This window comes from Rhinopithecus roxellana, chromosome 17 (genome assembly GCF_007565055.1).
Source record: "Rhinopithecus roxellana isolate Shanxi Qingling chromosome 17, ASM756505v1, whole genome shotgun sequence".
In the NCBI taxonomy this organism is placed as follows: domain Eukaryota; kingdom Metazoa; phylum Chordata; class Mammalia; order Primates; family Cercopithecidae; genus Rhinopithecus; species Rhinopithecus roxellana.
Genome location: NC_044565.1, coordinates 20062117 through 20089993, shown reverse-complemented (window position 1 = coordinate 20089993; position 27877 = coordinate 20062117). Strand labels below are relative to the sequence as shown.

At 49.7% G+C, this 27877-nt stretch overlaps 2 protein-coding genes across 21 annotated transcripts in view; one reads left to right on the top strand and one right to left on the bottom strand.

The window, feature by feature from the left end:
- The window catches only part of USP39 (ubiquitin specific peptidase 39), a 47455-nt gene extending 38472 nt beyond the window's left edge, over positions 1 to 8983 (top strand). For 2 of the 3 annotated variants that reach the window (XM_030921632.1, XM_030921630.1), the window contains exons 10-13: positions 465 to 607; positions 4371 to 4506; positions 7643 to 7729; positions 8455 to 8983. In XM_030921632.1, the coding sequence (XP_030777492.1) occupies positions 465 to 607; positions 4371 to 4506; positions 7643 to 7729; positions 8455 to 8502 (414 nt within the window). In that variant the 3' untranslated portion in view covers positions 8503 to 8983. The remainder of the gene's footprint in view (positions 1 to 464; positions 608 to 4370; positions 4507 to 7642; positions 7730 to 8454) is intronic. The other variant, XM_030921631.1, reaches the window with a different exon arrangement.
- Positions 8984 to 17458: 8475 nt separating this feature from the next.
- Positions 17459 to 27487, bottom strand: SFTPB (surfactant protein B). 18 transcript variants are annotated; one of them, XM_010381976.2, is made up of 11 exons: positions 27353 to 27487; positions 26919 to 27046; positions 26395 to 26466; positions 25906 to 26031; positions 25115 to 25303; positions 24780 to 24869; positions 23181 to 23364; positions 22870 to 23003; positions 21555 to 21635; positions 20969 to 21060; positions 17459 to 18922 (listed from the first exon to the last, which is right to left on the bottom strand). In XM_010381976.2, exons 1-10 carry the CDS (start codon positions 27453 to 27455, stop codon positions 20998 to 21000), a joined length of 1170 nt encoding a protein of 389 aa, XP_010380278.1. In that variant the 5' UTR covers positions 27456 to 27487; the 3' UTR covers positions 17459 to 18922; positions 20969 to 20997. The 18 variants fall into 18 exon arrangements, with proteins under 18 accessions (XP_010380278.1, XP_010380275.1, XP_010380274.1 ...); XM_010381973.2 differs by having other exon boundaries at positions 17459 to 18798; XM_010381972.2 differs by having other exon boundaries at positions 20979 to 21060.
- Between the last annotated feature and the right edge of the window lie 390 nt (positions 27488 to 27877).

The window sequence follows — 27877 nt, the reverse complement described above, 5'->3', positions numbered from 1 at the left end:
GCTGCCCAGGCTGGAGTGCTGTGGCCGGATCTCAGCTCACTGCAAGCTCCGCCTCCCAGTTCACGCCATTCTCCTGCCTCAGCCTCCCGAGTAGCTGGGACTACAGGCGCCTGCCACCTCGCCCGGCTAATTTTTTGTATTTTTTTTAGTAGAGACGGGGTTTCACCGTGTTACCCAGGATGGTCTCGATCTCCTGACCTCATGATCCGCCCGTCTCGGCTTCCCAAAGTGCTGGGATTACAGGCTTGAGCCACCGTGCCCGGCCCCGGCCTTTTTTTTAAAGTCAGCCTTAGCCAAACTGCACATCCTAAGCCTCATACATTATTTCTGGGACCAGGAGTCTTGTGAACTTTAGGTGTGAGGCAAAATTACATTTTCAAAAACCAAAATGAAAACCTCATGCCCCTGCTCTAATACCTACTGAACTTCAGCACTGACTTGAGAATTTTCTTTTTTTTCTCTAGGAATATAAGACTTACAAGGAGAACTTTCTGAAGCGCTTCCAGCTTACCAAGCTACCTCCATATCTAATCTTTTGTATCAAGAGATTCACTAAGAACAACTTCTTTGTTGAGAAGAATCCAACTATTGTCAATTTCCCTATTACGTAAGTAACATCCTGCTTCACTTCCTCTCACGAGGAGTGAACCTGGATTTCTTCTCTTATGTTTTTACCAGTATTAATTTTGGACTGTCTTAGTTGGGGATTACAATTAACAGAGCCTACCTACAGTAGATAACAGTTTTTATTGGAAGGGTACACTTAACTTCAGGGACCACAAAAGATGGATGTTTACTAGGAGGCAATCCCTATTTTATCTCCTCTCCTGTTGCTGGCCGGAAATTATAGTCCTCCTGCGTAGAGAAGAAGAAATGATGCAAGTAGGATAAGACAGGTAGAATTCTGCCTGGTTTGGAAGATGTCCTGAGTAGTGAGGGTCTGCCCATCTATTTGCCGGCCATCACACCTTTTTGCACACTGGAGTTGTGCTAGATGCTTTTAATTTGCTTCCTTCTAACTCAGAAAACTTCTGCAAAATCCTTTTGGGGGTAGACTGTTGGTTTTCAGTTCTCAAGAGACAAGGTTTTTCACACTTAAGAAGATGTTGGGCCAGGCGTGGTGGCTCACACCTGTAATCCCAACACGTTGGGAGGCCAAGGCAGATGGATCGCTTGAGCTTAGGAGTTCAAGACCAGCCTGGGCAACATGGCAAAACCCTGTCTCTACAAAAAAAAATACAAAAAAATTAGCCCGATGTGGTGGTGCACACCTGTAGTCCCAGCTACTTGAGGGGCTGAGGCAGGAGGATTGCTTGAACCTTGGAGATTGAGGCTACAGTGAGGTGAGATGGTGTCACTGCCCTGCAGCCTGGGTGATAGAGTGTGACTGTGCTCAAAAAAAAAAAAAAAAAAAGAAAGAAAGTAGTGTCAGTTTTAAATTCTACGTAGTGTTTAAGAAGGTAGTATCTAAAATTAAGAGGCCCGAGTTTTAGGCTGTCTTAGTGGTGGGACCTCAGACCCATAGTTTGCATGTTTTCTGGATATGTTCTCTCAAAGATAAAATGAGAGCTTGGAGTAGATGGGCCTGAGCCCTAGGGGTTTGTCCGGGTGTAACATCTTACTATAGTATTGCCAGGACTCTTAGAACCATGGAGGGTGAGGAGAGAGAACATTTGCAGTTGAGAATTACAGGCGAATTTTCTCTTTTCTCTTTTCCCCCACTTTTCTCCACTAGCATCTTCTTTGTGAGACAGTAGAATTAAATAGGGAGACATGGAGGTTTGTTCTCTGCCTCCTTGAGTAGGATGACAGAGCTGCTTTCTTTGAAAGTCTATGCATCAGGGTTTTATTTCAGCACTAGCCTCTTGTGAATTACCAGTCACCTGTCTGTTCCTGGTAGGTAGGGGCAGTCTCGATTCCAAGGGCAGCTCCAGAGGGAGGAAGACTGTGTATCAATGGTACTTCCTGCTCAGTTGCCACAGAAATTTCCTTGTCCCATTGTTTTCTTTTATGGGCCTAGAGTAGGCCCAGTATAAAAGTTTATCCTTCAGAAGAGAAAGATTGGTTCTTAACTAGGCAGTCTTTTAGAGAACATCAAATTGTGACTAATTTTGGAAACTTGCACTTTTAAGTATTTTATGTGCTGTAATGACTTCCAGTAATACGATTCTGGATCATTTCATCATCCATACTTCTTGAAAAGGATTCTTTTCATACCTGTCTTCCTGTGATTTATTCATAACACATCCTCTTTTTGTCAGAGTTATCAGACTTATGGTGATTAGGCACCCTCTGCTTATTTGGAGACAGAGATTTTTGAGGGCAGGTTTGAAGTTTCACTTTCAGGTAATTAGCCATTCTCTTAACTGGTTTGTTGCTGTGGCTGGGAGATGAGTATAGTTTGCTCTTTTAGGCTGGGTGCAGTGGCTCTCATCTGTAATGTCACCACTTTGGGAGGCTGAGGTGGGAGGATTGCTTGAGCTGAAGAGTTTGAGACCAGCCTGGACAATATAGCAAGATCTCGTCTCTACTAAAAATTAAAAAAATGAATAGTTTGCTCCTTTTCCTGTTTACTAAAACAAAATGATTAAACGTAGTATTTCTCTTTTGCCACATGGACAGTTTTGGTTCAGTCATGAAATCTTGAGTATAAAGACTTCTCCGGGCTGGGCGGGTGGCTCACACCTGTAATCCCAGCACTTTGGGAGGCCGAGGTGGGTGGATCATGAGGTCAGGAAATCGAGACCATCCTGGCTAACACAGTGAAACCCCGTCTCTACTAAAAATACAAAAAGTAGCCTGGCGTGGTGGCGGGCACCTGTAGTCCCAGGTACTGGGGTGGCTGAGGCAGGAGAATGGTGAGAACCCAGGAGATGGTGCTTGCAGTGAGCCGAGATAGCACCATTGCACTCCAGCCTGGGCGACAGAGCGAGACTCTGTCTCAAAAAAAAAAAAAAAAAAAAGACTTCTCTGATACTCATTTAGACAAGTCTAGTCAGCTTTTGTTCAAGCTGAAGAGAAAATGAGAAGTCAGCTTTTGGCAGCAGGAAGGCAGGTTGGCTGTCTAGAGCTCACATGGACTCAGGACTCATACCTCCATTTTTTTTTTGGAGACGGAGTCTCGCTCTGTTGCCCAGGCTGGAGTGCAGTGGCGTGATCTCGCTTCACTGCAACCTCTGCCTCCCAGGTTCAAGCAATTCTCCTGCCTCAGCCTCCTGAGTATCTGGGACTACAGGTGCATGCTGCCACCCCCAGCTAATTTTTTTCTTTTTGTACTTTAGTAGAGGCAGGGTTTCACCATGTTGCCCAGGCTGGTTTCAAACTCCTAAGCTCAGGCAGTCTGCCCGCCTTGGCCTCCCAAAGTGTTGGGATTACAGGCATGAGTCACCGCACCCGGCCTCCATTTTCTTAACGGTGAATGTTTATTGCAGTCTGACTGCATCATATATGGGACACTGTCAGTCTGTAGAAACAAATAGTTGTCACCAATACATAGGAAGCTACATATAATAATTACAACAAAGTTGTATGTTTGTTTATTACCACATGGTTTACATTTTAAACTCTGTAATTTTGAAAAGTTAGTAGGTTCACAGTCTGACTTCAAAGGGAGATATATAACTGGGCGTGACCACCATTAGCTGTTTCTTGTGAACTCTTCAGTGATAACATGGTTTTGTTTCATGTAATGAGTTGTAGCACATCAAACAACTTTTTTGGTGTAATATCTTTTTTATTTTACCTTGTATTAAGTTTTTATAAATATTTGTAGGCTCCAAAATGATATATTTTCCTAAAATTATGTGTTTAAAATAGTCTGTTAATAATCTTGTTAACTGTCTATATGTTTTCCTTTTTAACTGTTTGAAAGTTCTTCTTCTTTTTGGAGGTTTTGTGAGACAGGGTCTCACTGTCACCATGGCTGGAGTGCAATAGTGTGGTCCTGGCTCACTTTAGCCATAATCTCCTGGGCTCAAGTGATCCTCTCACCTCAGCCTCCTGAGTAGCTAGGACCACAGGCATGTACCACCATGTCTGGCTAATTTTTTTTTTTTTTGTAGGGGTCACACTACATTGCCCAGGCTGGTCTTGAACTCCTGGGCTCAAGCAGTCCTCCTACCTTGACGTCTCAAAGTGTTGGGATTATAGGTATAAGCCACTTCCTGTCATTTATTTATTTATTTTTTAATCATGTGGGAAGCTGTGTAACCCTGTCGTTCATTTTGGCATATTTTGTGAATTCCAACACACCTGGACCTTCTTGACTCTGCAGGCCTACCCAGAGCCTTTGTGGTCTGTTTGTGTAGGACAGCTTCCTTAGCTGCACAGCCTTTGTCTGATTATTCCGGCTTTATTTTCACCATTAACAGAAATGTGGATCTCAGAGAATACTTGTCTGAAGAAGTACAAGCAGTACACAAGAATACCACCTATGACCTCATTGCCAACATCGTGCATGATGGCAAGCCCTCCGAGGGCTCCTACCGGATCCATGTGCTTCATCATGTGAGTGGCTGCTGACCGTCTCATGGCACAGAGTGGCAAAAACAGGTGTTTCTTTGGCATCTCAGAGGGCAGCTCCCTTCAGTTTGTCCTTGCTTGGCCTTGGCTTTGGGATTCTGCTGTCCCAAACTAACTACTGACAGTAATAGTGCTGTCAGTAGTTAGTTTAAGGCAGTGGTTCTCAATTTTGGCTACACATTGGACTCAACTTGGGAGCTTTTTTTTTTTTTTTTTTTTTTTTTTGAGACAGTCTCGCTCTGTAGCCCAGGCTGGAGTGCAATGGTGTGATCTTGGCTCACTGCAACCTCCGCCTCCTGGGTTCAAGCAGTTCTCTGCCTTAGCCTCCCAAATAGCTGGGATTATGGGATTACAGCACCTGTCACCATGCCCAGCTAATTTTTGTATTTTTAGTGGAGATGGGGTTTCACCATCTTGGCCAGGCTGGTCTTGAACTCCTGACCTTGTGATCCACCTGGCTTTGCTAATTAATACAAAAAAATAGGCCGAGCATGGTGGTGGGCACCTGTAGTTCCAGCTACTGGGGAGGCTGAGGCAGGAGAATGGCGAGAACCCGGGAGGCGGAGCTTGCAGAGAGGGGAGATCACGCCACTGGACTCCAGCCTGGGCGACAGAGCGAGACTCCATCTCAAAAAAAAGAAATCAGCTTGTTAGAAATGCAGACTCTCAGGCCCCTCAAACCTACTAAATCAGAACCTGGATTTTAATATGACCCTCTGATTTGTAAGAAATTAAAGTTTGCGGCTGGGCGTGGTGGCTCACACCTGTAATCCCAGCACTTTTGGAGGCCGAGAGATCACGAGGTCAGGAGATTGAGACCATCCTGGCTAACATGGTGAAACCCTGTCTCTACTGAAAATACAAAAAATCAGCCGGACGTGGTGGCGGGTGCCTGTAGTCCCAGCTACTCGGGAGGCTGAGGCAGGAGAATGGCATGAGCCCAGGAAACGGAGCTTGCAGCGAACCGAGATTGCGCCACTGCACTCCAGCCGGGATGACAGAGCGAGACTCCGTCTCAAAAAAAAAAGAAATTAAAGTTTGCAAAGCACTGGTTTAGAGGCTCCCTTTCATCTTAAAAATTTTGTGAATTTGTCTAAAGCTGAAAACAGATAAAACATGTACTTGATATATTTGATATCAATAGATTATTACCATAAATTGTTCTCATTTGATTAGTCTCTTCTGGAACTGTGGGTTTAATCTTAACTAGCTTCTGTTTATCAAGTGCTTTGCTATGATTAGGCAGTACACCAGTTACTTAATGTACATTAATCTCATTTTTTTCATTAAAACACAATTCCAAGACAGGTGTCAGTATTATCTTTTTTACAGAGGAGGAGACCTAGGCTCCGAGTTTCAGTAATTGACCTCAAGTCAGTAGAATTAGGATTTGAACCCAAGTACTCTGCTTCAAAGCCCATGTCTTAACTCGTCCTTGAAGCAGGAATGGGAACTTGCTTATGTGATCCTAAGCTTTCCTTGTTTCCTATTTTCCCAACTATTGTAATATCCAGAGGATCTGGAATATTTATATTCTACAATAGTGGTTTTTGGCATGTCTTAGAACTTTGATTGGATAAGGCAGGGTGGGCGGCCAGAGGTGCCTCTGCCTTAATCTAGAAACCTTTTCCCCTTGTTCGTGGAAGCATGAAGTGAGATATGTTTTGCTGTATTTGCAGCACTGGTTTCTTAGGCCAAAGGAATCAGGTTAGTGTGATAGACAGTGTCCACCAAGGACACCTTTTCTTGATGAGCTGTTGCCTTTTTTTTTTTTTTTTAAGACAGGGTCTCCGTCTGTCATTCAGGCTGGAGTGCAGTGGCATGATCTTGGCTCACTGCAGCCTTCAGCTCCTGGGTTCAAGTGATTCTCCTGCCTCAGCCTCCCAAGTAGCTAGGACCTACAGGCGCCTGCCACCACGCCTGGCCAATTTTTGTATTTTTGGTAGAGATGGGGTTTTACTATGTTGGCCAGGCTGGTCTCAAACTCCTGACCTCAAGTGATCCACCCGCCTCGGCCTCCCAAAATGCTGGGATTACAGGCGTGAGCCCCTGCACCCAGCCAGGAATGTCCATATTTAGGTTCTGTCAGTGGTTGACACTGTGTACCTCATAAGTGAGAATGTCTAGTCTGTCATTTCTGAGCAGGAAGGAGACATAGGTGATGATTAGAGGGCTTCCTCTTTTCTCCTCTTTAGTGTCCACTAAATTCCTTTTAAAAAGATGTACAGAAGTGTTTCAGTCTCCATTGTACTTTAAGGGGCCAGGCACAGTGGCTCATACCCATAATCCTAGCACTTTAGGAGGCTGAGGTGGGAGGATCTTTTGAGATCAGGAGCTAGCCTGGGCAACACAGTGGAACCCCATCTCTATTTAAAAAAAAAAAATTAGCCAGTTGTTTTGGCACACACCTGTAGTCCCAGCTACCTAGGAGGCTGAGGTGGGAGGATTGCTTGAGTCCAGAGGGTCGAGGCTGCAGTGAGCTGTGGTTACACCACTGCACTCCAGCTTGGATGACAGAGTGAGACCCTATCTCAAAAAAACAAAACAAACCAGCAAACAAAAAAAAAAAACTGTACTTTAAAAAATTGAATTTGCCATGATTGACACATCAAAAGTCCTGTTAGTTGAATCAGGCCCACAGAAGTCATGTACCCTCTTTTTTTTTTGTTTTTGTTTTTGTTTTTTTTTTTTTTTTGGAGACAGAGTCTCACTCTGTCACCCAGGCTGGAGTACAGTGGTGCAATCTCGGCTCACTGCAGGCTCCGCCTCCCAGGTTCATGCCATTCTCCTGCCTCAGCCTCTTGAGTAGCTGGGACTACAGGTGCCCGCCACCACGTCCAGCTGATTTTTTGTATTTTAAGTAGAGACGGGGTTTCACCGTGTTAGCCAGGATGGTCTTGATCTCCTGACCTCGTGATCTGCTCGCATCGGCCTCCAAAAGGGCTGGGATTACAGGCGTGAGCCACCGCGCCCGGCCCATGTACTCTCTTCTTTATGACTCTTGCTGGATGATGTCTAGTGGCTGTTCTTCTAATTTTTCTAATCTTGGCTGTGATCCTTTCCTTCTACACCCTTTTGGTTTTAGAGAGCAGACTAACCCAGCTCTTCATACTTTCTGCAGGGGACAGGCAAATGGTATGAATTACAAGACCTCCAGGTGACTGACATCCTTCCCCAGATGATCACACTGTCAGAGGCTTACATTCAGGTGGGTTGGCCACAGGCTTAGTGAGCCACAAATAGGTGGGGTATGGGGCCAGTGAGAGGAGTGGGCCAAGGCAGAAAGAGGGACAGAGTTAGGACCTTGGTTGGAGGGCCAGGTACCTGTTGGGAAGTACTTAGGAGTGAGTTGGGGCCAGAATGTATGGCCCTGAAAGACAAGCACAGATTTTCAGAAAAGAATTATAAGAAAATGTATGAGTGAGCAAAGAAAGTTGTGATTATGGCTGGGTTAGTTTTGCAGAAGTGTGCGGTCTGGTTGCAAGGAGGAAGGGAGGCTGGCTAGAAGTCGACCGTGAAGTACTCCCCGAGAGCCCCAGGCAGAGCTCTCTTTGTGACCCCACAGCACTTTCTGCTTGCCTTTTGTTTTAGTGCCGACCATATCGCTTTGCCTGTCTGTCCTCTCCATTGGATTGACCCATGGAGCACAGAGCATCTCTGTCTTCTCTTTATGTAACTGCCCTAGTACTTGGCAAAAGAAGGAAGATTGAGACAAAAGCCATAGCTTTGTAAGAAGAAAGTGATACCTCTTCTAGAGATAACTGTTTCTGCCCTTCAGTGACTGTAGCCACTGTAGCAGATTTCCAGATGGAGTATAGCAGGTTTGTAAATGGCATGACTAGTTATCCATGGCCTGGCACAGAATAGGTATTTAACAAGTATCTGTTGACTGAATGCCTCCTAGACTTCAGTTTGTGTTTTCATTTCTTACAGATTTGGAAGAGGCGAGATAATGATGAAACCAACCAGCAGGGGGCTTGAAGGAGGCGTCTAGGGCTTTGCTTCCGAGGGCTGTGGCTGATAATGGTAAATAAGAACACAGAAGCTGTAGCTGTTCAGCTACAGGCTGACTGGGGGGCTCCCTGGGCAAGCCCAGCTTGTATGGGTTCTGGCTACACCAGAGCACCAGGAGCCCACTTGCCTGGGATGGCCCCACACTGTCACCCAGCTGTTCTTTGATCATTTTTTTCTAGATTGATGCTCCTTTCTCCCATGCATCAAGCTCCCTTCTAGCTTCAGCAGGGCAGAACCCTTCTCCAGATGTGTGTAACTTATGTCTGAGTATCTGGGAGTAGCTGAAGAACAGATAATTTCTTCCAAACATCAAGCCTTGGGATTCTTGGAGCAACCAGAAAGCCAGTAACCTCACTCTTGTCTGTTAGAGGTGGAGGATTTTCCTATGGTTCCCCTCATTTCCTGATGTGTATTTTTAGATGGATTAAATATTCTCCTGTTTTTAAACTAGCCTCTTGTTTTATATCTTTTCCTTTGGTGGTTGGCTGAGGAAAATATTTTCCTTTTTAATCTTCACAAACTCTCTACCCTACAGTCTGACATCTGGCGAACATCACGCTCGCCCTTTCCTGTCAGCTTGTGGGTGGTGTGTCATTTAGGATGCATTTGTTTCTAAGTAAAAAAATGCTTGAGTCAAGGGGATACATTGTTACTGTGCTTAACTAGAAGGCCAGAGGTGGGCAGTTTCCGGCTGCAGTGCAGGAATGAGTAAGGGAAGAGGAAAGAAAGGAAATAGGAAGTGCTTCTCACTACAGTGCAATTCTGAGAAGGTCTCAGCCAGGCCAGTGTGGAGCCCCAGGGCAAAGATTCTCTGTCAGACAATTCATCAGCTCTGTAGTGGGCTCTAGTAGCCTAGAAGGGTGACCTTGGCGTGAGCACTGTGGCAGGTCCAAAGATGTGGGAAGCAGCTGGAGGCAGCCAGTCAGCCTCAGCAAGTTCTCTTGAAGGGAGACAGGAGCCGTGCACTCCTGTGGTGCCACCCTTTACCTGGATACAACCCTGTCCTCACTTTCGTCTACCTCTCTGAAAGCTCCAGTATTTCCTTTGCAAGCTTATCTCTTTTATCCAGCCATTACATGTTGAGATTTCTCAAGATTCAGTCCTAGCATTACTCTTCTTGCTGTTTACTTTTTCCCTAGGCCATTTTGGCTATGCCTAGGGCTTCACTTACCATTTTTATGGAAATGACTCATAAACACATCTTAATCCCAGATTTCTCTAAACTCTTGAACTTCGCTCTGTTGCCCAGGCTGGAGTGCAGTGGCACTCAGCTCACTGCAACCTTTGCCTCCCAGGTTCAAGTGATTTCCGGCTAATTTTTGTATTTTTATTTTTATTTTATTTTATTTTTGAGATGGAGTCTTGCTCCTTCTCCCAGGCTAGAGTGCAGTGGCGCGATCTCAGCTCACTGCAACCTCTGCCTCCTGGGTTCAAGTGATTCTCCTGCCTGAGCTTCCCGAGTAGCTGGGATCACAGGCGCCCACCACCGTGCCCAGCTAATATTTGTATTTTTAGTAGAGATAGGATTTCATCATGTTGGCCAGGCTGGTCTCGAACTCCTGACCTCGTGATCCACCCCCCTCAGCCTCCCAAAGTGCTGGGATTACAGATGTGAGCTACCACACCCAGCCAATTTTTAAAAAATTTTTAGTAGAGACAGGGTTTCACCATGTTGGCCAGGCTGGTCTCAAACTCCTGACCTCAAGTGATTTGCCCGCCTCAGCCTCCCAGAGTGTTGGGATTACAGGCATGAGTTATGGTGCCCAGCCCTATTTTGGGGTGTTTTAAAGTAAACTCAAACTTAACATTGTTCAGAACTGAGCTTGCAAGGCGTGGCTTCTGCCTGTAATCCTAGCACTTTGGGAGGCTGAGGTGAAAGAATTGTTTGTGACTAGGAGTTCAAGACTAGCCTGGCCAACATAGTGATACCCCATCTCGAACAACAACAAAAGTTAGCTAGGCATGGTGGTGTGTGCCTGTAGTTCCACCTACTTGGGAGGCTGAGGCGGGAAGATCCTTTGAGCGCAAGATTTGAGGCTTCAGTGAACCATAATTGCACCACTGCACTCCAGCCTGGGCAACAGAGCAAGACCTTGTCATTACAAAAAAGAAAAAAGTTGAGCTTGTGAGTTTCCCTTTTTTTTTTTTTTTTTTGAGACGGAGTCTTACTCTGTTGCCCAAGCTGGAGTGCAGTGGTGTGATCTTGACTCACTGCCGACCTCTGCCTCCCGGGCTTGAGTGATTCTCCTGCCACAGCCTCCCAAGTAGGTGGGACTACAGGTGTGTGCCCCACACCTGGCTGATTTTTGTACTTTTAGTAGAGATGGGGTTTCACCGTGTTGGTCAGGCTGGTCTCGAACTCCTGACCTCAGGGGATCCGCTGACCTCGGCCTCCCAAAGTGTTGGGATTACAGGCATGAGCCACTCTGCCCAGCCATGAGTTTACCTTTAAACTTGACTATTTTCAAGGTGAAGATTACACTATCCAGTTACAGAAATTCATGTATTATAATCAGGGAAAGTTTAATTTCAATAATTATTAACTACAACAGGGGTTTGTAGTTGACAGGGGATTAGTTAGTAACAAGTAAAGAATGTAGAAATAACAGATACAAAGAGCTGCCACTACCTCTGGGGCTGACAGTATCCAAAGCTGAGATCCAGACCTTGCTAAAAGTGTGCCCTTTGAACGTCATTAAAAATCTGCTTTGTAGTGTGCTTGGGAAAGCTATTCACAGGTGTCTCCCTGGAGGCCTCTGCTACAAAACTGTCCAGGGAGGAGAGAGTGCCAGCTGAAGCTACTGGGTGCCCGTGCTGTCCAAATGTATATGTTGTCTCCAAAAGCCAAGAAAAACCTATCAAACGTGCGTGCGTGCGTGCGTGTGTGTGTGTGTGTGTGTGTGTGTGAGGTGGTATGAGGTACAGCCATCTGTCTTATTTCGGAGAGAATATTTTGACATAAACTCTATACTGTTGACTTCCCAGAAATGTCCCTGAGGTGGCAGGCCCCTGAATTGTTTTTTGGGTTTAACTCCCAACTTCTTATTTATGTCTTACTAAGGCATTTAAAGCGCTTGGTACTTTCTGCTCATTGGATCCAACAGCATAGTGTCATCACTGTAGTGGACTAGTGTGATATTTTGTGGATTGCCAAGATGATCAAGATCTCCGTGAACTGTATTATGCTAGAGAGCAGAACTGACATAGTCCTGAGGTAACACTGGGAAGGTATACTGTTGGCCTTGCCAGGTAAAAGCAAACTACTTCTGGTGATCCTTATAAATTGGTATGGAGAATTAACAATTTGATTCTAATTTGGTAGCTATATGCCAAGTGCCAAGAGCTGTTCTTTATCAATAAAGATGCTACATCTGGCCCCGGGAGTGGTAGCTTACAGATGTAATCCCAGCAGCTTGGGAAGCCAAGGCAGGAGGATTGCTTGAACCCAGGAGTTCAAGACCAGCCTGGGCAACAAAGTGAGACCCCATCCCTACAAAAAAAATTAGCCGGGCATGGTGGCATGCACCTGTGGTCTGAGCTACATGGGAGACAGGCAGGAGGATCACTTGAGTCAAGGCTGCAGTGAGCTGAGTTTGAGCTCTGGGTGACAGAGCAAGACACTGTCTCAAAAAAAAAAAATAAAAGACACATCTGGGACAGCAGCTTCGGTTGGACGGTTGGAGTCACTCTGATTAAGTTTACGATAGTCCACAGTCATTCTCCAAGATCCATCAGACTTCTGCACAGGCCCTTTGCCACTCTTATTTTAGTCTAAGCTATTGCCAGTTTCTGTTGGCAGTGGCCTCAATAGGTCTCTCTACATTTCCTTGCCTCCTACCCCCAGTTTATCCATGCTTTAGTCAGAGTAATCTTTTAAAACACAAACCTGAATCATTTCTCCCCCATACTCTGATCATGCTTAAAGACACTTCACTGGCTCTTAGGATAATGAGTGAAATCCTCAGCTGCTAGCCTAATTTATCAGGAAGTTTCTACTTTTTTTTTTTTTTTTTTTTTTGAGACGGAGTCTGGCTTTGTCGCCCAGGCTGGAGTGCAGTGGTGCGATCTCGGCTCACTGCAAGCTCTGCCTCCCGGGTTCATGCCATTCTCCTGCCTCAGCCTCCGAGTAGCTGGGACTACAGGCACCCGCCACCACGCCCGGCTAATTTTTTGTATTTTTTAGTAGAGAACGGGGTTTCACCCTGTTAGCCAGGATGGTCGCTATCTCCTGACCTCGTGATCCCCCGCCTTGGCCTCCCAAAGTGCTGGGATTACAGGCGTGAGCCACCGCGCCCGGCCCTTTTTTTTTTTTTTTTTAGACAGGGTCTGGCACTGTCACCCAGGCTGGAGTGTAGTGGCATGATCTTGGCTCACTGCAACCTCCGCCTCCTGGGCTCAAGCCATCCTCCCACCTCAGCCTCCTGAGTAGCTGGGCCCACAGGCTTGCACCACTACACTACACTGGCCTAGTTGTTTTGATTTTTTTGTAGAGATGGTATTTCACCATGTTGCCCAGGCTGGCCTCAAACTTGTGAGCTCAAGTGGTCTGCCTGCCTCGGCCTCCTAAAGTATTGGGATTATAGGCATGAGCCACCACGCCCGGCTCCCTGCTTGTTCTTGACCCCAGGCTCACTGAGCTTCATTCTATTGCTCAGATGTGCCACATGGCATGAGGCCTCTATACCATCTGCTTCCTCTGTGAGGGATGCTCCTCCTTTCCCTTTTAATTCTTTCTCCTCCATGACCTCTCATACCCTTAATACCCTGTATATCTCTCATTGATGACCCTTATTGCACCTGAAAAATTTGTTTTTTCTGTGATTCTTTGATTACGGCCTGTTTTCCCAACTAAACTCTCAAGTTACAAAGGATAGATAGAAACTTTTGTGCCCAGCCCTAGGGAAATGCTTGGCACTTGGAAGTCAATCACCCATATTTTATTCATTTATTTATTTTTTGAGATGGAGTTTTGCTCTTGTTGCCCAGGCTGGAGTGCAATGGCATGATCTCGATTCACCACAACCCCCGCCTCCTGGGTTCAAGCAATTCTCCTGCCTCAGTTTCCCAGGTAGCTGGGATTACAGGTATGTGCCACCATGCCTGGCTAATTTTGTATTTTTAGTAGAGATGGGGTTTCTCCATGTTGGTCAGGCTGGTCTTGAACTCTCAACCTCAAGTGATCTGCCCGCCTCAGTCTCCCAAAGTGCTGGGATTATAGGCATGGGCCACCATGCCTGGCCAGTCACCCATATTTTTTGAGTAAATGCTTTAGTACTTAGCCTGTGTTCTCTGTGTTGTCCTTTTGCACAAATGATTTTGTCTCTTTCTACCCTTTCAAGATGGTGAAAATAGGTATTGTCACTTAAAAGTTTAGGGACTATTTCTTGGAGCTGACTGTCATATCCTGTGTGATCTTGAGGTCCTTTGTGGGTGACACATGGCTTGCTTCCACCACTGCTGTCTGGGCTGGGGGCCTGGCCTGCATGTCTTCAAAGCTGATCCCAGCATGCCCTTGAGGTCTCTTTTGGAGACCTCAAGGTCTGACCAGAGTTTGAACCACACACGGGGAAGAAGTTAAATTCAATTCATGTTTTCTTAGCATGACCCCACAGCCAGAAGTCACAGAGGAAAAGATAGATATGGAAAAAATACCCCAGATACATGATAGAGAAAAATTTGCAATGTATAGGACAGTAAATAAATGAATATGCCTAATTTATTTTTATTGGTAAAACAATAAAAAGAAACCTAAACAGAAAAGTAGGCAAAAAACCTAAGTACCCATTTCGCAAAAGATGAAATACAAATAGCCAGTAAGCATGTGACGAGGTGTTGATTTGGTAACTAAAGAAATGCAAATTAGAACAACCATGAGACATCATTTAAAAATATTTTGGATTAGTGGGAAAAAGAAAAGGAACAAAACCAAGCCAAAACAAAACAAAACAAATATTTTGGGTAGGCCAGGTGCATTGGCTCACACCTGTAATCCCAGCACTTTTGGAGGCCAAGGCTGGTGGATCAGGAGTTCAAGACCAGCCTGGACAACATGGTGAAACCCCCGTCTCTACTAAAAATGCAAAAATTAACCAGGCATGGTAGCACACCCCTGTAATCCCAGCTACTCTGGAGGCTGAGGCGAGAGAATTGCTTGAACCTGGGAGGCGGAGGCTGCAGCGAGCTGAGATCGTGCCAATGCACTCCAGCCTGGGCGACAGCTAGACTTCCTCTCAAAAAAAAAATATATATGTGTATATGTAATATATATTTATAATATATATTATATATAAAAATATGTTTTTATATATATATATTTTTTGGGATTAGCAAAGTTTGAAAGATTGTTAATACCCCAGTTTGGTGAGAGTGGAAAGAGGCACTTGTTTTCTGTTGGGATAGAAATTGGTATGGCTGGCACAGAAGCCCAGATTGATAATCCAGCCTCTGTTAAAAGTAAAGGTGTCAGACTGGGTGAGATGACTCACGTCTGTAGTCCTAGCACTTTGGGAGTCCGAGACGGGCAGATCACGAGGTCAGGAGATCGAGACCATTCTGGGTAACATGGTGAAACCCCGTCTCTACTGAAAATACAAAAAATTAGCCGGGCGTGGTGGCGGGCACCTGTAGTCCCAGCTACTCGGGAGGCTGAGGCAGGAGAACGGCATGAACCCGGGAGGCGGAGCTTGCAGTGAGCCGAGATCGCGCCATTGTACCCCAGCCTGGGCGATGGAGTGAGACTCCGTCTCAAAAAAAAAAAAAAAAAAAGTAAAGGTGTCCCCCCAAATTTCACGTCTTGGAATTGATTCTAAGAAGACAGTCAGACAAAGATGTAAGTGCAAGCATTTGTATTCTTCGCAAATCATTGATAATAGTTGCTTAAAAAAAGAAAGGGCCAGCCATGGTATGTGACGCCTGCAGTCCCAGCACTTAGGGAGGGAGAGGCAGGAGGATTGCTTGAACCCCGGAGTGATTGTACCACTGCACTCTAGCCTGGGAGACAGAGCTGTCATGTGGCAATTAGCAATAATAATAGATACTTACATTTATTGACCTGAAAAGGTTATTGTTAAATGGACAGTGCAGGTTACAAAGCAGCATGTGTAGGATGTTTCCAGTTTTGTAGATCTGCTGTATCTGTTTTTGTATATGTGCGCAGAAAGCTTTGGAATTATAGATAATAACGTGTTAATAATGATTATGTTGTGGATTTAAAATTTCAGTTATTCATTATGGGGACATAATGTAATAGTCGTTATTTCTCTGTAGCTGAACTCATTTTGGCTCATGAGCCCTCAAAACATATTCTTTCCATTTCGGAATAACTCGTTCCCTTCTTAATACTCAGCCTCTCTTGGCTGACTCACCACTGAATCCTCCTTCCCCTTTCCCTGGGAATGATTTACAGATTGCCCTGTGGTGAGAAGAGGCATTGGGGACTAAGCATTCCCTGGCCGTCCAGGTTTCTCTGGAGTGTCTCTCGTCTTGCCTGATCATCATCTTCTTGTGCCATCATTGCTACACATCTGATTTCTGCTCATCTCAAGATCCACTAAATCTGTCACAGATTCATCCCCAGCCATGGATTCTGACTGCCTGTAGGTCTGTGGGTTGAGGTTGCTCTTCTGCAGCCACATCATGTTGGGGACACTCTCTGTGAGGCAGACCTCAGGCCTGCTGCCTAACTCCATCCCTCAGGCTAGCGTCCTCACCCTTTCTGATGTCCTGTGAGAGGCAGGCTTCTCTTAGAAGCCCACACCCTGGAAAGTGAAGAATAAGTCCCCTCCTCTTAAAAGTTAAAATCCAGGAGCCAATGAGTTGTGTGTCTCATCCCTAGCCCAAGAGCAGGCTACATAGACAGCTCTGGTGCTTGAACCGTGGAGGTGTGGAGCCAGAGGCTGCAGGGAGAGGACTGAAAAAGCCCCAGGCTCAGTGTCAAAATACACACCCTGCAATAGCTCTCTCCTGGGCTTGGTGGGATTGTGGATGTCATGCGCGTCCCTGTGAAGAGACTACCAAACAGGCTTTGTATGAGCAATAAAGCTTTTTTTTTTTTTTTTTTGAGACAGTCTCGCTCTGTAGCCCAGGCTGGAGTGCAGTGGCATGATCTTGCCTCACTTCAAGCTCCGCCTCCCGGGTTCACGCTATTCTCCTGCCTCAGCCTCCCGAGTAGCTGGGACTACAGGTGCCTGCCACTATGCCTGACTTATTTTTGTATTTTTAGTAGAGACAGGGTTTTACCGTGTTAGCCAGGATGGTCTCGATCTCCTGACCTCATGATCCGCCTGCTTTGGCCTACCAAAGGGCTGGGATTACAGGTGTGAGCCATCGCACCCAGCCTGCAATAAAGCTATTTAATCACCTGGGTGCAGGCGGGCTGAGTCCAAAAAGAGAGTCAGCAAAGGGTGGTGGGATTATCATTAGTTCTTATAGGTTTGGGATAGGCGGTGGAATTAGGAGCAGTTTTTTGTGGGCAGGGGGTGGATCTTACAAAGTACATTCTCAAGGGCGGAGAGAATATTACAAAGTACCTTCTTAAGGGTGGGGAGGGTGTATAGTACAGAGTACATTCACAAGGGTGGGGGAATATCACAAAGTTCATTATTGCAAGGGTGGGGAGGGTGTATTGTCACAAAGTCAACTGATCAGTTAGGGTGGAGCGGGAACAAATCACAATGGTGGAATGTCATCAGTTAAGGCAGGAACTGGCTATTTTCACATCTTGTGTGGATCTTCAGTTGCTTCAGGCCATCTGGATGTACACGTGCAGGGCACAGGGGATAGGGTGGCTTAGCTTGGGCTCAGAGGCCTGACAGTGGGTAATTTCCACTCTTTTTGTCTGTAGTTTCTGAATTTCTTACAAGAAACATGTATAAGAAATATGACAAAAGTTATTTTATAAATAAAGGGACACTTTGAGGCATTTCAGTCTTTAAAAAAGCTAAGGCTTATTTGGGTTTTTGTTTATTTTTAGATTTTTGGTGTCCTCACGACCTCACCTCATCCCATTGAGTAGAGACTGGGAGGGGAGAGCAGCAGCCAGAGGGCAGGCTGGGAGCCCTTGTGAGCAAGAGGAGCTGTGGACACCTGCTTCTCTGCCAAGGGAGAGAGTGAGGTAGGCCCGGGCCTACTGACTTCAGGGTGAGGCCACAGCTACTGCAGCGCTTTTTATGTATTTATTTACTGAGATGGAGCCTTGCTCTGTCACCCAGGCTGGAGTGCAATGGTGCGATCTCAGCTCACTGCTACCTCCGCCTCCTGGGCTCCAGTGATTCTCCTGCGCTCAAGCGATTCTCCTGCCTCAGCCTTCTGAGTAGCTGGGATTACAGGCACACGCTACCACACCTGGCTAATTTTTTGTATTTCTAGTGGAAACGGGGTTTCACCATGTTGGCGAGGCTGGTCTTGAACTCCTGACCTCAAGTGATCCTCCTGCCTCAGCCTCCTAAGGTGCTGGGATTACAGGTGTGAGCCACCACGTCCGGCCATACTGCAGCACTTTAAAGGGCGGTGTCTTTTTCTTTCTCATACAAGAGAATAGGACTTTATTAGCATTGGTGCAAGCATTGTATTACACAGGAATGGGTCCCTAGCGTACACAACCCCAGCTGGGCTTTGAGCAGATAAATCACAGCAGAAATAGAATCGCCCTAGGACTTTCAATCAAAAGCTGGAAGTCCACCTTACAGAAAGACAAAAAGAAAACCCCTTTTTATATCTTAACAAAGCGACAGCTCTCAAGCAGCAGAGCATCTCGAGGAAGAAAGGTTGCCTGGTTGCCATCCCATCATGCCAGAGTGTGCAGTGTCCACCCTTGACCACGCCAGGGAGTTGCTGATTTTTTGAAAAAGCTTAACAACAATTTCTGATGTCTATCTTTTAGAGTTCTGTATGTTCTCATTTTTTATTCTTCTGAATTTTGAATTACAAATAGCTGTAAAAGCCAGTCTTTGAGTGCATGGGGGTGGGTGTGAGGCAGGGCTCAGCTTCTACTCCCTGTCCTGTGGAGCAGTGGCTGGTTTCTCCTGAGGCCAGCCCTGGGAGGTTGTGGTAGGCGTGGAGGCTGCAGAGCTCCTCCAGATGCTGCCCTTGCTGTGCCTCACACCAGAGAGGATGGAAGTGGCTCTGGCGTCAGACTGTGGTTGAGCTGAGACAGACAAGGCCAACACAGGGCTGGGGGCCCGTGGTCCACCAGTGGAAGTGACTCCCGAGGAAGGGCGGTGAGGAGGGTGGTGTGGGATCCAAGGCTTCTTTTCAGTGTGGCAGCTGTCGAGGGCCAGGGAGCAGGGGGAAGAGCCTGGTCACCATGGTCCCAGAGCCCGTCTCACTTGGCTCTTCCTTTGCAGCTGAGGAGGATGAGGACCAGAGAGGGACTGTGCGTGTGTCCTGCCTGGGGACCCACAGCCAGGTGATAGCAGAATTGGGTTTGAAGTCCAGGCCTCCCATGCCAACCCAATGGTCTTGCTGTTTCAGTAGGGAAGGCTGGGAGCCTGGGAGCTGGGAAAAGGTGACTGCCCGGCTCCTGGTGACTCCCCACCCCCAGGTCCCCAGCTATCATCAGTGGGGCAAGGACACATTTAACTGGTTCCTGTGGGTCAGGTCTGAGTGGGGGAGGACCTCCCCTCCCCACTGCCTCCCACAGGGGCTTGTGATTCAGGGTTTCAGGAACAGGGCTGGCTCCCCCGCCTCAGATGGAAGAAGTGGACTTGGCTGTGAACTCGAGGAGGGCAGGGCTCAGCCATGGCCCTTACCCTAGGATATGGCCTGGCCACAAGCACTCACTACATTTTTTTTTTTTTTTTTTTTTTGGAGATAGAGTCTCACTCTGTTGCCCAGGCTGGAGTGCAGTGGCACAATCTCAGCTCACTGCAACCTCTGCCTCCCAGGTTCAAGCAGTTCTCCTCCTCAGCCTCCCAAGTAGCTGGGATTACAGGTGTGCCACCACATCCGGCTAATTTTTTACTTTTTTAGTAGATACGGGGTTTTGTCATGTTGGTAAGGCTGGTCTTGAACTCCTGACCTCAAGTGATCCACTCGCCTCGGACTCCCAACGTTCTGGGATTACAGGTGTGAGCCACTTTGCCTGGCAAAGAAATACCTTTTTTTTCTTTTCCTGAAACAGAGTTGTGCTCTGTCGCCTAGGCTGGAGTGCAGTGGCATGATCTCGGCACACTGCAACCTCTGCCTCCCAGGTTCAAGTGATTCTCCTGCCTAAGCGTCCTGAGTAGCTGGGATTACAAGTGCCCACCACCATGCTCAGCTAATTTTTTAAAATATTTTTTTATTTTTTTATTTTTTATTTTTTGAGACGGAGTCTCGCTCTGCCGCCCAGGCTGGAGTGCAGTGGCCGGATCTCAGCTCACTGCAAGCTCCGTCTCCCGGGTTTACGCCATTCTCCTGCCTCAGCCTCCTGAGTAGCTGGGACTACAGGCGCCCGCTACCTCGCCCGGCTAGTTTTTTGTATTCTTTTAGTAGAGACGAGGTTTCACCGTGTTAGCCAGGATGGTCTCGATCTCCTGACCTCGTGATCCGCCCGTCTCGGCCTCCCAAAGTGCTGGGATTACAGGCTTGAGCCACCGCGCCTGGCCTAAAAATATTTTTAGTATAGATGGGGTTTCGCCATGTTGGCCAGGCTAGTCTCGAACTCCTGACCTGAGGTGATCCGCCTGCCTTGGCCTCCCAAAGTGCTGGGATTACAGGCGTGAGCCACCATGCCCAGCCTTACATTTTTTAAAATGAGGGAACGAATGAATAAATGACCACCATGTTAGGGGCTGGCTCTGAACAGAATTGTAAAGTGGACCAAGCTTGTGCTCAGGGTCACCTTAAGCCCACGGTCGCTGTGTCCTGCCCTCTCAGGGCCATTTCCCAGCCCCCAGGCACCTGTTCACAGAGGCTGCATCTGGCCCTGCCTCCACCCCTCCGTCCTAAAGTGCTCCTCTGACTTACAACATGACAGTCAGGGAGAGAATGTGCCTCAGGAGGGTGGAGTCAGATGATCATGGCCTTCCTGGCATCTGAGGGGAGATAGCTTTGGTAGCAAAGTGTGATTTTCCCTGAGTCCAGGAAAGCTTGGCCTTGGTTGGAATACATTGAACCCTGAGGACCATAGAGTCCCTGGGGCAAGCTCTGAGGGGGAGGCCTGGGACAGGGCAGGGCAGGGGGATGGGAGTGGGGGGAGGTGGGTGGGGAGCTGGTGGTTGGGCACTTGGTTACCGGGGTTCTACGGGAGGGGAGTGCTCAGGGTCCCAGAAAGGGCGTTTTCCTGATGGTGCACCAGAAGCCCTCAGGAGCCTCCAGCTGCATGGTGAGAGGGAGGATGGAGCAGCCGGCAGGAGTAGCCGCCTCTTCCTGCTTGGGGAGCAGAAGGGCCTCCCATGCCGTGATGGTCAGGACCTGCCCTCTTCTCTCCCCGCAACTGGGGGCCTGGACTCACCTGGACTCACCTGGACAGCTGAGTTCTCATCAGAGGTCAGGGCTGTGGATACACTGGAGAGGGCTGGACATGGTCCCACACACCCCGAGAGCCTGTCTCAGGGACAGCACCAGGGCTGAGGCCTGGGCCCCCTCAGCTCCCCACACCCAGCTCTTCCGGAAGTGAACAGCACTCACGCCACCTCCCGCCTAGCGGGTGCTCCCAGTGTGACTCTGGAGACCCCTCGGGCCACTCCCTGAGCCACAGGCCTTAGGGTTTAGAGTCTGAGGAGGTGAGATTTTTAACTCCAGAACACCTACTTTGTACCCCTACCCCACCAGCACACACTGGCCAGGGAACACAGCCCCATCCCATAATGGACATCCAGCCGCACTCCTCAGGGCGTCCCTCCCTTCCCATTCCCCTTTTCCATACTGTCATGATTTTCTACATGGAAACAGTGAGGGGTGCCTTCCAGTCTCTGGCCTATGCACCTGGGACCACCTTGGACCCAGGGGAGTGGGGCCTCTGAGGATCACGGGCCCAAAGGGTGGGGGTTCTGGGAGCCGAGGGAAGTCCTAGGACCAACTGGGAGGGGTGGATGTACCTGGCAGGTGGTGTGGGCTTCCCAGCCCCTGGACACCAGGGTCAGCAGCTGGGGCGTGTGCTGAGCCACAAATTGCTTGCACTGAGGAAGGAGACACATAGCTGTGGAGGGGACCCGGGCCCTTTGCAGGACTCTCCTGTCGTGTGGTCCTGGCCTCTCCACTTCTCTGGATCACTTTAGGGCTCCCTTCTGACTCCTCCATCAGCCCTCACTGAACAGCTCTGGCTGCAGTTAAAACCCTTAACAAACCGGAGCTGGCTGAAATGGAGGACTTCCATCAGAAAAGCAGGCGATGCTGGAGACGGAGGACTGAGGCAGAGGGGTGGAATCTCAGCCACCACCCTTCCCTCCCTCCACCTCCATTTCAGTTCTAGAAGGAAACTTAATGTTCATCTGGTCCTTGATACCAGATGTGATGGGCAGCGGGGAGGCTTGGGAGTTGCTGAGCAGGGAGCACAGTGTGGACAGCTGCCTCCTGGGAAGAGCATCAGCTGGCTTGCCTCAGGACAGGATCTTGCTTTAAGAAGGGAATTTCCTGTCCGGGTACAGTCGCTCACGCCTGTAAACCCAGCACTTTGGGAGGCCAAGGCGGGCAGATCACTTGAGGTCAAGAGTTCGAGACCAGCCTGACCAATAAGGTGAAACCTTGTCTCTACCAAAAATACAAAAATTAGCCGAGCGTGATAGCATATGCCTTCATCCCAGCTACTTGAGAGGCTGAGGCAGGAGAATCTCTTGAACCCAGAGGCAGAGGTTGCAGTGAGCCAAGATTGCGCCATTGCACTCCAGCCTGGGCAACAAGAACAAAACTCCGTCTCAAAAAAAAAAAAAAAAAAGTGAGATTTTCTGTCATTGACTGAGTATTGGCAGGGGCCCTAGGACCTTCAAGCCCAACCCTCTCCTTTTGCAGATGGGTTTGTCCTGAGTGAGTTAAACCTTGAGGAGTGTGGGAGCAGTAATGGGATCAGGACCCTGGAGAGAAGGCTGGTCCCTTCCCTGGCTCGAGCTGGCCCTGGCATTACTCGTTTCCTAGTAGATAACCAGGCCTCTGAAGGCTTGCCTGGTGCTCACTCAGCCCATGGAGGGGGCCTGCTGGTCTCTGGAGCCCACAGCCCTTTGTCCAGAGGCGACTCCTAACCCTTAACAGGCTCTGCCCTAACTTACAGTCCCACCATTGTCTGCCCCACATCCTGCCTGCCTGTCTGCGCTCCATTCTGGCCCATCCTATGTGTCTCTGGCTGCAAAGCCTTTCCTGGGCTCAGGCTTCCACCTTGAATAGGCCCTGACCACGAGTCCCCATGTGCCTGCCCTGTACCTTTTCCCTGTCCAGCCAAGAGCTGACACAGGCCTGGAGCAGTGCCTGTGGTATGGCCTGCTCGCTGCTGTTCCTGGCCTGGGTGGTCACGGACATGCAGAGGCGGCACTCAGAGTCTTGTGGCAGCCATTCTCCTGTGGGCAACCCCAGAGACGCAAGCGTTAGGGGGAAAGCAGGCAAGGCCACCCTGCAGAGGCGTTCGGTTTCTGTCCTTGGTGCATTGCAGTGGGACCAGAGAGGGAGAGCATCATGCAGGGGCAGGGTAGGGGGAGGAGGAGAGCAGGCTTTGGGCTAAGGGGCAGTGGGTTCACCTGGGCCAGCGCTGTCATCCATGGAGCACCGGAGGACGAGGCCGCAGACCAGCTGGGGCAGCATGCGGCCCAGCAGCATGTCGAGCAGGATGACAGAGTAGCGTTCAGCCAGACACTGGCAGATGCCACCCGCCACCAGGGGTACCACGTGGCACACCTGGGCCACTGCCACAGCTAGCACACCCTGGGGTGGGGGCGGAGAGAAGCCAGCATGGGGCCTTCACTTGGCAAGCCTCCACTCTCTGCCCAGCACCCAGCTAGGCACTTCCTACACATTCCCTCATTCTCTTCTAGAAGGGAGGGCAAGGCTATTCACAAATAAGGACACTGGGGATCAGAGAGTCCAAGGGATGCAGGGGATTCACACAGGGTTGCTGAGTGTAGGAGCCAGCTTCAGACCTACGTCTGGTCCCAAAGGCTGTGGCCCACAGCTAGTGACTCTCAGACTGATCCGCTGGACCTGACTTTCCCCCAAGGCTTGAGATTCAGCTGCTTGCCTGACTCTCCTCTCCTGCACTTCACACAGGCATCTTGAACTCAACATGGCCAGGAGGGAGCTCTCTTTTTCTACTCAAACCCATTTCTTGTTGAGTATCCCCATCTCAGCTGCTGGTATTACAGAGGGTTGGTTGCTCTGGCCAGTCTGTAAAAGTCACTGTGGAATCCTCCCTGGTCCTCACACTCCAGCATCCATGCCCAAGTGCAGCGGGCCCACCTCCCAAATGCGTCTCCAGACCAGCCCTCAGCTCCATCCCTGTCCCATCACCTCTCACTGTGATCTCTGCAGTGATCTTTCTTTTTTTCTTTTTTCTTTTCTTTTTGAGACAGAGTCTTGCTCTGTCACCCAGGCTGGAGTGCAGTGGTGCAATCTCAGCTCACTGCAATCTCTGCCTCAGTGATTCTCCTGCCTCAGCCTCCCGAGTAGCTGGAACTACAGGCACCCGCCACCACATCTGGCTAATTTTTGTATTTTTAGTAGAGACAGGGTTTTGCCATGTTGCTCAAGCTGGTCTCCTGGGCTCACATGAACCACCTGCCTCAGCAGGAACCTCACCTGCTGCCTTGAGTCCGCAGTGGCCCATGAGACCCCATCTGGGAAAGGCTGAGAGGGGAGGGCCTTTCTTCATTTGGGCCTCATTTTGGGGCAAGGTAACCCTGGGCTGGTGGGGCCATTGGACAACAGCCACTGCAGGTCTGGAAGACTCCAAACTGGACTCAGGCAGAGATGGGGAATCTATCTGTGGAAATTCCCTCTTGAAAGATCAAAGCAACTTTTCTACAGGGACCTCTGGGGATCCTTCTCCATCAGTTGGTGAGCTGCTGGAGAATAGAGCTGCATCTTGTCCATTTTTGTACTTTGGCACCTGGCGTGGCACCTCCATACAGTGGGGGCTTAATGTTTGTTGCATGAACTGTAGGCCTGGTACCTACCAGGCCTGAGCCGGAGCCCCAGGGTCCCCGGGTGGGGGCAATGCACAAGCGGTTCTCTCCCCTCCTAACTTCTGGCAGCCAGCTGGGTTCTGATGGGGGTGTGAGTTGGGAGAGAGGTGGGAGCTGCAGGGGACCCTCCTGGGCTCTGTGTGGCCTTGGATACCTCACCTTGGGAATCATAGCTTGGATCCGCTTGATCAGAGCCCTGCAGAGCCAGCAGTAGGGGAGAGGAATGGGGAATTGCTGCTCGGAGAGATCCTGGGGAGAGAATCCAGTGGAGGCCAGGCTGGGTACTGGGAGAAGAGTCCTCCAGGCTCTCCTCCCCTCCCTCTTCTCTCCAGGCTCTCCTCCCCTCCCTTTCTCTCCCTCCTCCCTTAGGCCCTGCCTGGAGCTTCCCGTCACCTTCCCGGCTCTGCCTCTTCCAGGGCCCAGTGCTCGTGGGCTTCAGAGGTGGCTCTAGCCCTCCGGATCCCCACTTAACTGGCTGTGGGGGCCTCCCTCACCTGTGTGTGAGGCCCAGGCCTCACCTGGAGGGCCCCGGGCAGCACGGGGAGGACCAGCTTGTCCGGCAGAGGGTCTGGCAGAGGGTCCCACAGAGGTTCGGGCAGGGGGTCTGACATCCCTGACTCCTGCTCTGGCTCTGGCTGCCGGGATTTGCACAGGCCCAGGTGCATACAGATGCCCTTTGAGTCCTGGGGCACAGCACAGGGTGGGAGTATTAGGCTATGGGAGGGAAGCCCACCCCTGTTCATGCTGGCCCAAGGGCTCAGGGACCAGGACCACTGGAATGGGAGGAAACAGGCCTAGTGGGGGTGCTGTGGTTTAGAACTCTATGTGGGGGGACAAAAGGCAAAGATGGGGCTGTGTGGGGACTTTAAGGGAGGTGGCTGGCATTGCGTGTGAATGAGCGTGAGCATATATGTGAGCATGAATAAGTGTGTAAGCATGTGTGTGAGAGTGAGAGTGTAAGGGTGTGTGAGCGTGCAAGCCCACCATATGAACCTGAACCTGGGGGCCTGTGGTCGGGTGCATGGCTGAAGGGCACTTAGTTTCCTGGGCCCTTTGTGGGCAGAGTGTGTGTGTGTGTGTGTGTGTGTGACCAGCTGGGGTGCTGTGTGTGTGCTGTGTTTGTGTATGTGTCTGACTGGCTGGCGTGCTGTGTGTGTGTATGTGTCTGGATGGGGTGCTGTGTGTGTGTGTCCAGCCGGCTGGGGTGCTATGTGTGTAACTCCCCATGGGTGGGCACAGGGGCCTGCGTGGGGAGGCAGGCAGGAAGTGAGCTGGCAGCCCTCACAATCTGGTTCTGGAAGTAGTCGATGACCAGGGGGAAGTAGTCGTCGAGTACTTGGTTGCACTGGGGCATGAACAGCTTCAAGGGGAGGACGTTGCACTCCTGCTCCAGAAACTTCCGCATCGTGTCCTGGGAGTCCAGAGCGGGCTGTCAGCTGGGCCTCTCTGAGGTCTATCCCACCCAAGTCCCTGGACACAAGGCCCCACCAGGGCAGACCTACCCCTATTCCCCCAGGGCACTGGAGTTCAAGAGTTTCAAGGAGTTAAGTAGTTGGGCACATGTAGGGGCCCTTCCCCTCAGGAAGGACTATCTCTGGCTGTGCTGTTGAGCTCAGGGCCAGGACCTACTCCCAGCCAGGAGGAGTTGGGAGTTCTCAGGCACCCAGGCCTCCTCCTCAGCCTGGAAATGGCCCCTTTAGGGGGCTCACCTCTTCCCTGCTCTGTCCCTCATCTCTTGGGCCCCAACCTTCATCCAGGATCTAGGCCTCATTACCTGGAAAATGGCCTCCTTGGCCATCTTGTTAAGGATGTGGACGATGTCCTCACACTCTTGGCATAGGTCATCCTGGGGAGGGAGGGGGCCCCAAGGTGCAGGACACATGAGTGGGGGGCAGGCTCCCAGATCCAATGGGGAGGTTCTCTCAGGCAGAGGCCAACAGAACACTCCAAGGCACCAGTGGCTGCCCACCAGCCCATCTTGTCCCAACTCATCCATTCCATTTTATTCATCCCATCCCATCCATCTCTTCTATTCATCCATCCCAATCCATCCATTGTTATTCTGTCATCCCATCCCATCCCATCCCATCCCATCCCATTCATCCGACTCCATCTATTCTATGTCATCGTATCCCATCACATCCATCCCATTCCATTTCATCCTATCTCATTTCATCTCATCCCATTCCATCTCAACCATCCCTTATGGGGACTCCACTCCCCTCCTGCCCATTCAGAGCCCACCCAGCACCCTTCATCTCAGACCCCCAATTGCTGTGCATCCTTGGTGGTACTCACGGCTCCCACATGTCCCCAGACTTCTTGTAAGCAGTGCCCTAGGGCTCTGCACTGCAATGCTTGCTCCAGGCTTTGGCACCAGAACTCAGGGCCCTGGGCACAGGCCAAGGATGAGGTGGTCCAGGCAGCTGCGGTTCGGGGCCAGACCTTAGTCAGGATCCAGGCTACATACCTGGCATCCTGATTTCACCCAATCTCTAGACCCAATTTTGCTGGGAGTGCGAGGCCATTAAACATGTGGGCGTCAGACAGCTCTGGGTTCCACCTGCTCCTGGACCCACCAGCTGTGCGACCTTGGATAAGCTCTGAACCCTCTCTGAGCCCCAGCTGCCTTGTCTTTAAAATGAGGACAGACTTAGGATAATGCCTAGCACAGAGCAGTGCTCAGTAAGTGGTGGAGCTGCCTAGGACAGGGGAGGCTGGGGCAGACTCACCAGTGCCTGGGCCACAGAGCGTGGGCAGCAGCAGCAGCAGCCACTGCAGCAGGTGTGACTTAGCCATGGTACCTCTGCAGCCTGGATACCCTGCTTGGGGCATGGCCCCTTATAGCTGGGCGGGGCATAGGGGCTCTGTGGGAGTGGCAGCGACCTCAGTGTTTGTCTTTGCTCTGGAGAGCCCTTCAGGTGCTTGATCCCACCTTTTCCCAGCAGGGACACTCCTGCCTGCCTTACCACCTGTCCTGGCTGATGGCCTGTTCCTGCTTCCTTTTCCCCCTGCCCGGACTCCCATGTGGCTGGACTTGTGGCTTCCTCCAACCAGGGGCTTTCAAGCCTCCATACCTGGTCTCACCTCTCCAGGCCGTGGGAGGGAAGCTGAGGAGGGTGGGGGGCATCTGGTTGGAGGCAGCCTTGGTGTTCCCCTCCCATCCCCTCCCGGGGCCTCTGGTGCCCCCTCTACTCTTGAGCAATGCTCTTGAGAGCTTCCTGCCTGGCTCTTAACCCAGGCTCTTAACCCCTGGA

What these genes read in the sequence shown, in the direction of transcription:
- SFTPB (XM_010381976.2), bottom strand. Translation starts at nt 27,455, where the DNA reads ATGCCCCAAGCAGGGTATCCAGGCTGCAGAGGTACCATGGCTAAGTCA. An exon ending in GGATGACAGCGCTGGCCCAG is followed by an intron (nt 23,004 to 23,180) that starts GTGAACCCACTG and finishes GGTTGCCCACAG; the next exon opens with GAGAATGGCTGCCACAAGAC. An exon ending in AAGCCCACACCACCTGCCAG is followed by an intron (nt 21,061 to 21,554) that starts GTACATCCACCC and finishes TCCCTGAGACAG; the next exon opens with GCTCTCGGGGTGTGTGGGAC.